The sequence below is a fragment of the Prionailurus bengalensis genome, chromosome D1, assembly GCF_016509475.1.
Source record: "Prionailurus bengalensis isolate Pbe53 chromosome D1, Fcat_Pben_1.1_paternal_pri, whole genome shotgun sequence".
NCBI lineage: Eukaryota > Metazoa > Chordata > Mammalia > Carnivora > Felidae > Prionailurus > Prionailurus bengalensis.
In genome coordinates, this window is record NC_057346.1 from 43,104,480 (window position 1) to 43,117,839 (window position 13,360).

Below are 13,360 nucleotides of genomic sequence, written 5' to 3' on the forward strand. Positions count from 1 at the left end.
ACATGGTATTAATGAAATACCATGGCCAGAAATTTTTGGCAGTACAGTTGGGACAAAAATAGAGCATATACAACTTGGGGTTGTATTTAAATTTTTTAAAATTGTCTTTCGTAATTTAGGAACTTGGGTTTATTTGAAGACATGAAATCTTATTTATTAAAGGGAAAGGTTGATACTTGATTTGACTTGAGATAATGATTAATATACCTTTGTTAATGTTTTCTTCTTGAGGCTATTTTTCCCTAAACGATATCTTAATATGTTACATGCAATTGAGCTATTATTCAAAGCAAGTGGATTAGTCACCCAAGAGTTAGTTACAGAGTACTGACACTGTGTGTGTGTGTGTGTGTGTGTGTGTGTGTGTGTGTGTGTGAGAGAGAGAGAGAGAGAGAGAGAGAGAGAGAGAAAGAATAGTCTGGTTACATTAGTGACCATTCTATTTCCTTTCTTATTCGTATGAACATCTGATTTGTTACCCAAATAAAAATCTAAATGATATTTTTATCTTAGACTCATACATAAAGGGACACAGTTATAATTAAGTAGAATATGTTTTATCTGTCAAAAAATTTTATTGAGTTTATTTGTTTCTCTGGAAATATACTTTATCCTTCTCAGCATTCAAAAAATTAGCAAAGCAGTCAAAACTAACTTTATTATGCACTTGGTAACTAACAGTTAAACTCAACATGGGAGATAGTACTATTTTTCTTACTTAGCACATTTGCTAGTATAGAGATAGTAAGTTACTAAGAGTTGAGCTTTTATTTTTTTTAACTTCTTGAAAATAATTTTAGATTTATAGAAGAATTGCAAAAAAAGTATTTATATAAGTCTTTATACCCTATATTAAGCTTCCCCTTATATTAAAATCTTACGTGACCATAGAACTTGTACAAAACTAAGAATTAACCTTGGTACAATGCTATTACTTAAAGTAGAACATTGATTTTGACCATCTTTTATTTAGTGGAACACTTGAAAGGGTAGTTCTTAAAACCTATCCTAGTTTGTTTTGTGATCATTTTAGCCAGTAATTTATAAACCATTGTAAATATAAGTTGAAATCCTCTTACCATAGAGAAATGTTTATATAGGTCAGCTATGTAATTTCTTGTTGTACCTGTATACTGGCAAAGACTAATGATCAGTTTTACTATAATTTTATCCTAGAGTTGTTTTTTTTTTTTTTTTTCCTGGAGATTTTAATTCTTATAACTTGGTTTTTTAGATAATTCTTTAACCATCTAAGGGTGAAGAGAATCTTAAAGAGTTCTTGCAAGTATTTTAAGATGACTTTGGGTTATTGCTCTCACCCATTGCTTTTTAAAAAAGAAGTCAGCCATTCCACAACCCAAAAAGGCATACATGCATACACCCACAGTAAATTTTTAAAAGCTCATTAAGGAGTGCTGGTATCCGTTTAGGGCATTTGGGTATGTACTCTAACTTTCTTTTTAACAGCAATGTATTTTTAAGTTGTCAACATAAACAGAGTTTGGTTCATTTCATAGCAAGTTATTTTGATCTGGCATTTATATTTGGTATTTTTATTCTTTGCCTTTATCATAGTTCTATGGCGTCAGTTCTGAAATGGAAGCTTAGTCTGTTTCTAGGTTTTGTTAATAGGGTTTCCCTTCATTTATTTTCATTGTTGGGTAGATAGGAAGTTGAATTTTTTTTTTTTTAAACCTGTTTCCTTACTGCTTAAGTATTTTACAACTTATGGAGTTGTTGCATGATTTGCCTTTTTTAATGTAGGTATAGATGCCTGGGGCTCTGTATAGGTGGTATTATCTCTAAAGTACTGAGCTTCCTGTGTTTTTCTTCTGCATAGTTATTTTTCTTTAATTTTTTTTAATGTTTATTTTTGAAAGAGATACAGAGTGCGAGTGGGGAGGGGTAGAGAGAGGGAGACACAGAATCTGAAGCAGGCTCCAGGCTCCGAGTTGTCAGCACAGAGCCCGACGAGGGGCTCCAACTCAGGAACCCTGAGATCATGTCCTGAGCCAAAGTCAGACGCTTAACCGACTGAGCCACCCAGTTGCCTTGTTATTTTTGGTTTGTAAGTTTTTACATAGTTCTCAGTTGTGAAGAATTCTTTCAAGAACAGTTTCTCTAAAGAGCATATTTTAATTAAATGCTAATTAATGACTTTTCTTAGTTTTTCAATTTAGTAGACCACTTTTAATGTCCATTAAAGTGAAATAAAACTTCCACCCTTAAACGTGTTTGTTAATTAGAAATTGTGTCAAAATAATTTGATTTCCATTTCTTCTTGACAAAGCAGGTATACTGTCCAAATGATTGAATTGTTAAATTATCTTTAAGACTTTCTTAATTGAAGTAAGAGGACTATGAAGCCTGGAAGACGGGAACATCCCTGAACCTGTAGTACTTTCCTGTCGTCCCCCAAAAATGAGACTAGATGAGTGTACTGGTATTAATGTTTTTAAAACACTTGATCCTTTCCATCAGTTTGCAGTCCATATTTATTCATACTTTATGTGATTAATTTGTTAATATCTGTATCCTCTTATAGACTGAATATAACCTTGAGTATGTTTTGACCAACCATTATGTCTCCATTCCATTTTCTAGTACAGTGCTTGGCATATTGATTGGCTTTTGTAAGTATCAGGAAGCAATGCAGCACTTGTTATGGGCCAGTCACTTAATCCTAATGATAACTCTGTGAGGTAGGTTCTGTTATTATATTGCAGAGGAGGAAAGTGATTTATTGCAGAGGTGAAATAACTTGCCTTAAGTCAAAACTAGTGAGTTAGGGAGAGTAGAAATTTCAAGCTCAAGCAGCCTGGCTTTGTGTTCTGTGCTTGTCTTTTAACTATTCTGTGGGGCTTATGTGTGTCAGTTGTATTAATAGTTTCCATGAAACATTGGCACATAGCATGGAAAATTGGTAACACTGTGTTTGGTCACCAGAAACAGATGTTTAGTTACGTATGTTGTGTTAGAAGATAAGTTTATGAAATAAAACATGTAGTCCTTATGTCTGAGTGGTTTTAGTTTTAATAATAGCTGGATTAAAAACTTCTCATTTGTGATTTGACAACTGTTAGGTCTCTAGTGTCTCTCAGCAGCCTCCAAAGAATTTTCATAATCCTCAGTTTCAAAACAAGTTTCCATTGTTATTTTGAAAATGATATGTATCTTGTCTGGAGCTTATAGATGGGAATGCATATCTGCGTGTTAGATAAAATGTATAATGAAACAGCATCAAATTTGTCTTTTGTTTCCCCATTAGTATGAGACTTGCTTAAAGCAATTCTATAATTTAAAGTGTCTGTGACATAAGATACCTGTATAGGACAGACAGATAAGATTGTAAAGATAGGACAGATAGCAAGGGATCATTTGAAATTTTGACTTTCATCTTCTAGGCTAGGCCAGTGGCTATCAAAGTATCATTTCTAGACCCAGAGGATCACTGTATCTCGGAATCTGTTAGAAATGCAAATTCTTGGTCCTCACCCTCAGACCTACAAAATCAGAAACCTACTAAATGCGAAACTAGTTCCAGAAACTAGTACAAACCATAAAGTTTGTACTACTAGCGTGGAAGTGTGATCAGGCTTGCCTTTTTTCCCTCTTACCAACTTATAATTTTAATTATTTTTTGTTTTAGAATAGTTTTGGATTTAGAGAAAAATTGTGAAGCTAGTACAGAGAGTTCCTAGGTATTCCACACCCAGTTTTCCCTATGATTAACATCTTACATTAGTATGATAATATTGGTTAGAATTAAGAACCCATATTGATATGTTCTTATTAACTAAAGTCCATACTTTATTCAGATTTCCTTAATTTTTACCTAATGTCTTTCTCTGTTCCAGGATCCCATCTAGGATACCACATTACATTTAGTCGTCATGTCTTCTTGGGCTTCTCTTGGTTTTGACAGTTTCTCAGTCTTCCTTCAAAACCCTGACAGTTTTGAGGAGAACCTAGTGGTCATGTATTTTGTAGAATAGCCCTCACTTGGGATCTGTCTGGTGATTTTCTTAGGGAACTGAATGTGTACTGAGAAGGAAAACCACAGACGTAAAGTGTCATTCTCATTGGTGATATCAAGGGTACATACTGTCAACATGTCTTAACATTTTGTTTATCTGGCTAAGGTTTTGTGGTTTTTTTAACTGTAAAATTACTATTAATTCCTTTCTGTCCTTCAGAAGGATGTTACTACATCCAGTCCACACTTAAAGAAGAGTGGGGGGTTATATTCCACCTTTTGAGGGTGGAGTGTCTATATAAATTATTTAGAATTTTTGTGTATAGGAAATTTGTCTCTTCCTAATTTATTTCATCTTCTATTTATTGCATTATGGACTCTGTTTCATATTTTAAGTTATAGTCTAGTATCACATTGTTTTGTTTCTCAGATTGTTCCAGTTTTGCTTATCATGACCTTTTACTTGGCTCCTGTGGGTTTTTGGGGTTTTTTGTTGTTGTTGTTGTTGTTTTTTTATCCTATTACTGTCCTTCCATTGTGGGGTTTTCTATTGTTTTGTTTTGTTTTGTTTTGCACTTTCTTACCTTCAGGCACTTCAGAATGCTCCAGTCAGCCATTTCTCCAAGGATGCCTGGTTTATTGAAGAATGGTATTAGGTGTCCACTCATTGCTACTAAGCTGTCTTTGCTTCTAGGCACACTCAGCTGATAGCAAGGAAACGTAGGTGTGTATGCCAACCTGTGTCTATGCACATGTCTATAAATATTTCTACAAGTAACCATCTGTATCTGTATTAACCTATATTAACCTAAACGTAGTAACCATTTGTATTTATTTTAACCTATATTAACCTAACCTATATTAACCTAACCTATATTAACCTAAACGTGAGTTCATACTCCTATCTCCAGCACTAATCCATACCACATCATTATTTTAGCTTCCTCCTCTTGCTTATTTGTAACTTGCTCTGACAACTTCAACCATCTGCTATCCATTTACTCTAATTGTTCAATTCAGGTACGCATGTATAGCAGTTTCAGAATTATTAACCTAGTTTCACATGGAGAACAAAGTCATCAACTAGAGCATGGTGCTTATGTTTGTTTGGTTTTGTTTTTCCTTTAGTCTTCTTATACAGACTCAGAATTAGTTGATTGCCTTTTGCCTTCACTTAGGTTGTTCCATGTATTTAGTAATAAGGCTTGGATTTTACTTAGAAATATCAGTTTGGTAAGAAGGTGTAATTGGAAATGGTTGAAGGGAAAGACCAGAAAGGATAAAGGCCTGAAATATGGAATAAAAGCAGCAGGAAAGGAGGGGTAAGTTAAGGGACTTAGGATCTTGAACTGAAATTTATTAGGGACTAGAGAGTGAAACTTCTGCATAATTCCTAACTGTGAACAGGACAGGGAATATAGAAAAAGGTTGTGATTTGCACAGAAGACTGCTGAGTCCAAGGAATGTTGATGACATCCCGGTAAAATAGTCCAGGCTGTTGGTAAGTTCTGAAGCTTAAGGTTGGTGAGGTCTTGTCTGCCTCTTAGGATTTGAAAGTCATAAGTAAATAGTAATGTGAATATTCCATTTGGCTAACTTCGAGGATGCAAAATGGATAGCATTTTGAACTTTTGTTAGGGTACCTTACTTTTCATTCAAAAAGCAGTGACAGACCCTGCCCGTGAGTATGATGAAGTAGGAGTACACAGGTACTGAGATAATGAAGTCCGGTAAAGAATCATTCACTCTTACACCCTGAGTAGGCAGTGTATGCCACCTAAGTCACTTGTGATGCGTCTTGTGTATGAAAAAGTGTTTTGCCAGAAGAACAGGGAAGGAAGGCTGGGTTGACAGAAACCACATAAGTTAACTACAGACTCTTTCTTTAAACAACTTAATCAGGCATGATATATTCTTAAGGGAAGAAAATGTGAAGATTGTGTGTGTCAATAAATAAAATCCACAAGTTTTAAATGTTTGACGCATTGGGCTTAGTAGAATTAATGGGTTTCTTACAATTATTAATGGAAGCTGGATTCTAGTAACAGACTGATCCCAGACTGCAGACTTCATATTTAGAGGCCAACATGGACTGGTTTTGATGTCTTAGGGATTCCTTCCAGTACACACACACACGCTCCCCTACAAAACATAATATCTGCAGGAGAAGACTGGATTGGACACAGAGGGGAGAAAAAATTTAAGGGAGCAGAAAGCTACTAACAGGATAATGAAAATTAGAATTGGAATGTATTCAGGTGGAATTGTAGATCAGTTTTTCAGGCAGGTAATTTCAAACCATCAGGAAAAGTAAGTGTCTAATAACAGGACTTTATCATTCAATTGATTAGGTTAGAAGACCACACGTTTTGTGATTGAAGCTTAGGAATTTAGCCTGTAGACCTAACAATAGCTGAGTTTTTGTTCAATAGCTTGGCAGCTAGTGTGCCAAGCACTTTGCTAAGTGTTTTTAGTAGCTTTTCACTTAAAGTTAGAACACCTTCATATGAATATATATACTATTATCCCTATTTTACTAATGGAGAAACGGAGGCAAAGGAAAACTGCATACTTTGCCTCAGGTCACATAAGTAGCAAATGGTGAAATTAGATTTTAAAATCAGGGACTTTGACTCCTAAGTCCTTAAACTCTAAGTCACCGTGCAAAACGTAAATTTAGAACACCATTTATTAGTCTTTTCTTGTTTAATATCAAACGACCAAAGTATCATAAAAAGATAATGAGCTTTCACTTTTCACAGTAATCGGTGGAGCCATTGACTTATCTGAGAAGGACCTCTAAAGGGCCAGTGGGTAATTGACAAGAATTAGGGATGGAGTCTGCAGGACTGAATGAAAGTAATAGGCTCATGGCAATGAATTTGTCTTGTAAAGGCTTGTGCATGTAAGTAAACTTAGCCTTATTGTCATCTGGACTTTGAGACAATTTTCTGCATCTCTGTATACTTAGATGTAGGTGTGATTTAAAGGCCATGTACTTAGGCAAAACACATCATTGTAATGGAGTGAAAGAAGCAATGCATTAAGATTATTAGTGTGTTAGGCAAATGAATTCATTCTTTCAGTTATGTGAAACTGGATAGGTTCTCATTTGTGAAAAGTCAGGGAAGATGTCCCATCAAATTACAAGAGGACATTTATTTTAAAATAAATAAAAAAATACTTAAAAAAAAAAATAAAGGTTTATTTATTTTGAGAGAGAGTGCACAAGTGAGGTAGGGACAGAGAGAGAGAGAAAATCCCAAGCAGGCTCTGCACTGTCAGAGCAGAGCCCAACTTGGGGCTTGATCTCATTAACCGTGAGATCATGATCTGAGCTGAAATCAAGAAGATTCAGATGCTTAACCAACTGAGCTACCCTGAGTGTGACTACTTTAGATTCCTCATGCAAGTGATATAATATTTGTGTTTATGTGACCACCTTATTTCATTTAGCATAATATCCTAACATCAGGTTCAGAATATTAGACTATTAGAGTATCTGGTTCATTCATGTGGTTGCAAATGTCAGGATTTCCTTCAAGACTAATATTCCATTATATGGAATACCACATTTTTTTTAAAACATTTTGAGAGAGAGTGTGCACACATATGTGTGCATAAGCAGGGAAGGGGCAGAAAGAAGGCAAGAGACAGAATCCCAAGCAGGCTCTACACTGTCAGCGCAGAGCCCAACACAGGGCTGGAACTCTTGAACCATGAGGTCATGACCTGAGCCAAAATCAAGTGTTGGATGCTTATCCAACTGAGCCACCCAGGCACCAGTATATTTGAAACTCTTAAGTGCTTAAGGAGGTGCCATGCTAGGTGCTAAGGACTCTTAACACCATCCCTCTGCTAGGATGACTTTTTAAAAAAATATATTTAACATATAACGTGTAAATTTAAGGTATACAATGTATATGTTGTAATATGATTTTGCCCCTGTAGCAATAATTAGCACCTCTATCACATTGCATATTACATAATTATAATTATTTCGGTAGTTGAAATAATTAAGGTCTAGTCTCTTATTAAGTTTGGTTATAATACAATTTATTGTTTTTATTGTACTATACATTATATCTCTAAGGCTTAACTACTCCTTGGTTTAAAGTAACTGCTCCTTGTAAATTTGTACCCTTAACATCTGTTCTTGACCCCACAACTTTCATCCCTTGGTAACCACCATTTTATTGTGTTTCTACAACTTTAGCCTTTTTAAATTCCACATACAAGTGATATCATACAGCATTTGTCTTTCTCTCACTTCTGTCACTTAGCATAACGTGCTCAAACTCCATCCATGTTGTCACAAATGGCAGGATGTCTTTGTCATGGGTGAATTATTACTCCAGTGTGTATATACACACCACATGTTATCCATTCATCTGTTGATGGACACAGGTTCTTTCCATATCTTGGCTATTACAAATAATGCTGCAGTGAATGTAGGGGTGCATATATCATTTTGAGTTAGTGTTTTCATTTTCTTTGGATAAATACCCAGAAGTAGAATTACTAGGTCCTATGATAGCTCTTTTTTAAAAAATTTTAAGGAGACTCCACACTATTATCCATAGAGGCTGTACCAGTTTACATTCCTAACAATAGTGCACAAGGGTTCCCTCTTCTCCACATCCTTGCTACACTTTTATCTTTTTGATGGTAGCCATTTGAATAGGTATGAGATCTCTCATGTTGGTTTTATTTTGTATTTTCCTGATGATTAGTGAAGTTGAGCATCTTTTCATGTGTTTTTGGCTATGTAGATACCTAGAAAATGTCTGTTTAGTTCTGCCATTTTTTGGATTTGGGTTTTTTGTTTCCAAGTTGTAGGGAGTTCTTTATATTTTTTGGATATTAACTCCATGAGCGAGATGATTAGCAAAAATTTTCTCCCATTCTGTACCTTGATTTTTCTTTTCTTTTTTTTTTTTTTTTTTTTTTTTTTTTGTTATGTGAAAACTTAACTTTGGTGTAGTCCCATTTGTTGAGTTTTGCTTTTGTGCTTTTGGGGTCATATCCTAAACATTATGAAGACCAGTGTTAAAGAGCTTCGTCTGCCATTTTTTTTTTTCTAGGTTTATAGTATCAAGTCTTATGTTGAAGTCTTTGATCCATTCCCAGTTATTTTCCGAGAGGAGTATAAGATAGCCTAATTTCATTGCTCAGTGTTTATTCAGTTTTTCCAACAGCCATCTATTGAAGAGACTGTCTTTTCCCCATTGGATGCTCTTTTCTCCCTGTCAAATATTGATTGTTAAAGCGGGGGTTTGATTCTGGGCTCACTGTTCTGTTGGTCTCTGTCAGTTTTTGTGTCAATACCATGCTGTTTTTATTACTGTAGCTTTATAGTATAGTTTGAAGTCAGGAGATACCTCCAGCTTAGTTCTTTTTCCTCAAGATTGCTTTGGCTGTCTGGGGTCTTTTGCAGTTCCGTACAAACTTTAGGATTGTTTTTTCTATTTGTGTGAATAATGCCATTGGTATTTTGATAGGGATTGCATTGAATCTGTAGATGGCCTTGTGCAGTATGAACATTTTAATACTCTTTTGATTTATGAACACAGGATGTCTTTCCATTTGTCTTTAATTTCTTTGAGCAGTCTTACAGTTTTCATTGTACTCTTTCACTTCGTTGATTACATTTATTTCTAAGGATTATATCTGATGCAGTGAATGGGATAATTTTTTCAGATGTTTCATCCTTAGTGTATAGGAATGTAACTTATTTCTGTACATTTTGTGTCCTGCAACTTTACTGAAATCCCTGATTAGTTAGTTTTTGTTTTTTGTTTTTTTTTGTTTTTTTTTTTGAGTCTTTAGGATGTTGCATATACAAAATCATATTAACTACAAATGGGACAGTTTCACTTCTTCCTTCCTGATTTGGATATGAGCAAGAGCTTTCAGTTTTTCTCAGTTGAGTATCATGTTAGCTGTGGGTTGGTCATACATGGCCTTTATGTTGAGGTATGTTCATTCTATACCCAATGTGCCTGAAGTTTTTATCATGAAAGGATGTTGCATTTTAAATGCATAGATGATCATGATTTTTGTCTTTCATTTTATTAATGTGATGTATGACATTTATTGTTTTACACGTATTGAACCATTTTTGCATCCCAGGGATAAATCCCATTTAGTCAAGATGTATAAGCTTTTTGTGTTCTTCAATTAGGTTTGCTCATATTTGGTTGAGAGTTGTGTTCATCAGCAATATTGGTCTCTGCTTTTTGTTCTTTTCTGGCTTTAGCGCCAGAATAATGCTGGCCTTTTAAATGAGTTTGAAAATATTCCGTATACCTAAAGTTTTTGGAAGTTTGAGAAAGATGGTGTTAATTCTCGGAGTGTTTATTAGAATTTGCCAATGGAGCCATCTGGTCTTCGGTTATTTTTTGTACTGTGATGTTTTAAATTATTCAGTCTCTTGTTCCTTATTGGTCTATTCATGTTTTATGTTTCTTTTTCATTGTCTTGATAGGTTGTTTCTAGAAATGTATCCTTTTTACCTGTTTTGGGGCATATGGTTGTTGATAATGGTCTCTTGCAATCCTGTGTATTTTTGTAGTATCAGTTGTAAGATCTTTTTAAAAAAATTTTTTTTAATGTTTATTTTTGAGAGAGACAAAGTGTGAATGGGGGAGGGGCAGAGAAAGAGAGACACACAGAGTCTGAAAGAGGCTCCAGGCTCTGAGCTGTCAGCACAGAGCCCAACGTGGGCATCTCAGACTCACACACCATGAGATCATGACCTGAGCCGAAGTCAGATGCTTAATGACTGAGTCCCCCAGGCACCCCAAGATTGGTTTCATTTCTAAGTCTGGCTAAAGTTTTGTCAGGTTTATCTTTTTGATGAACCAGCTTTTAGGTTTTACTGATGCTTTTTTCTGAAAGAGCTTTTATTTCTGCTTTTATTTCCTTCTGCTATGTCTAGACTTTGTTCTTTTTACATTTCCTAGAGTAACTTTCACAACTGGCTGTTTGAGATCTTTGTAATTTCTTAATATATGCATTTATACTGTAAACTTTCCTCTCAACTGCTTTTGCTGCACCCCATAAGATTTGATGTGTCATATTTCCATTTTTTTTCTTTGACTCCTGGATTATTTAGAAGTATGTTTAGTTTCCACATATTGGTAGATTTTTCTAGCTTTCTCTTGCTGATTTCTATTTTACACTATTGTGGTCAGAAAAGATAGTTGGTATTATTTCAATCTTAAATTTGCTGAGATTTGTTTTGTGCCCTATCATGTGATCTGCCTTGGCAAATGTCCATATGCACTTGAGAAAAACGTGGATTATGCTGTTGGTTGGAATGTTCTGTATGACTGTTGAATCCATTTAATTGTGATGTTCTGATGTTGGATGTATAATTGTCTTATCTTCTTGATGTATTTATCATTAGTGACTTGTCTCTTAATGTTTTGGGCTTGAAGTGTATTTTTTCTGGCATAAATATGGTGATGCCTACTTTTTTTTTGGTATCTACATGCATGGAATATCCTCCTCTGTCCCTACACCTTGAGTCTGTGTTTTTAGAACTAAAATGAGTTTTCTTTAGACAGCTATATAGTTAGGTGTTTTTTGCATCCAGCCACTTTGTGCCCTTTGGTGAATTCAATCCATTTATAATTACTTAACTACTGCTGTCTTCTTTTTTGCCTTCTGGTTATTTTTTTTTATCTCCTGTGTTTCCTTTTCCCTCTGTTTCTACCTTTGTACAGTGGATTTCCATGGTGATTTCCTCAGTCTCCCCTTTTTTTGTTTCATCACTAGGTTTTTGTTTTGTCATTAGCAAGTGCATACATAAAACATCTTATAGGTAAAGTACTCGTAAGGGAAAAATGTTAAGAAATAGCTCACGGGCGCCTGGGTGGCTCAGTCGGTTGAGCGTCCAACTTTGGCTCAGGTCATGATCTCATGGCTCGTGGGTTCAAGCCCCACGTTGGGCTCTTGCTTACAGCTCAGAGCCATGAGCCGGCTTCAGATTTTGTGTCTCCCCCTTTCTGCCCCTCCCCTGCTCATGCGCTCACTCGCGCACTCTCTATGCCTCAAAAATCAACATTAAAAAAATTTAAAAAAAAATAGCTCATTATATATGTAACATCCTTGCTTAATTACATGGCTTTGGCACATAATCACTTGTTCTAATTATCAGCTGTTGATTAAAGATGATAAAAACATAACTTATGAAACAATAACTTGCAAGGGTTACTACAGTTGACCCTTGAACAGTGTGAGGGTTACGGGTGCCAATCTACCAGGCAGACAAAAATATGCATATAACTCTACTCCCTAAAAATTTAACAGCTGATAGCCTACTGTTGAGCAGAAGCCTTACCAATAATATAAACAGTTGATTAACCCATATTTTATATATATTATATGCTGTATTCTTACAGTAAAACTAGAAGAAAAATGTTAAAATCATAAAGAAAATGCTGTATTAGAAAAAAATTATGTATAAGTGGACTTGTGCAGTTCAGACCCATGTTCAAGGGTTAACTATTTTTTAACTTGGTGAGAAGCTAACAAACTGTTTTCCAAAATGGCTGTACCATTTTACATTTCTACTAGCAACGTCTGATAGCTCCAAGTTCCTTGTCATATTTTATTTGTGGGAATTTTCAGTTACTTTATGTCTTTCTGCCCCAAGACTGGAGTTCTTTTGTTTTATTAGATTAACGATTTGGTGATGAAGTTTTGAATTTTTAAAAAGCCAAAAAACTCTTTACAGATGAACAGAATGGAAGTCTAAATCAAAATAGGACATGAAAAGCAAGATTATTGAATACTCTGGCTTCATAAGTGATCAAAAAACAAGGAAGGATTTTATCCTGAGACTTTCAGTAACACTTTTAATGGCCATTTGGCTGAGAACTTCCTATAACACTTCTTTCAGGGTTCCTGCTGCTGCTTGAATTGTAAAGGCTGCAATAGAAATGTGTTTCTTTACTTCTGTCCAGGCTGATTGAGGGTCTTCTTTATTTTCAATATCAAACATAGCATCATAGATCCCAGGAAATGATTCTCCAGCGTATTTGTTGTGGCTACTTGGAGCAAAGATGATGTGCCTAATAGAAAAAAAAACAAAACAAAACAAAACAACAACATAGGGCAGGTTGAGCTAAAGGGTATATGTACATACGTTACATTTTACACACTTCTGTCTTCATTCCCTTTCCTTAGATGACATCTTAATACTGTGTCTCCTCCTGGCATTCACTTTTTTACTCCAAAATGAAGACCTATAATTAATTTAAGATAGTTATGTAACAGTATAATTTTAAATAAAGAAAGTTGACCATATGCATTCACTAAGATTACTCTCATAAATCATGTTGCTACCCGTACCAATTAGAAGAAAATGGGTTCGTT

The 13,360-nt window shown here is 35.1% G+C and overlaps 1 protein-coding gene across 1 annotated transcript in view; it reads right to left on the reverse strand.

Annotated features, from left to right (window-relative positions):
- Positions 1-8,934: 8,934 nt before the first annotated feature.
- Positions 8,935-13,360, reverse strand: part of NAALAD2 (N-acetylated alpha-linked acidic dipeptidase 2) — a 64,890-nt gene continuing 60,464 nt past the window's right edge. Inside the window, exon 19 of the mRNA XM_043579962.1 lies at positions 8,935-13,056. Coding sequence (XP_043435897.1) covers positions 12,867-13,056 — 190 coding nt within the window. The 3' untranslated portion in view covers positions 8,935-12,866. The remainder of the gene's footprint in view (positions 13,057-13,360) is intronic.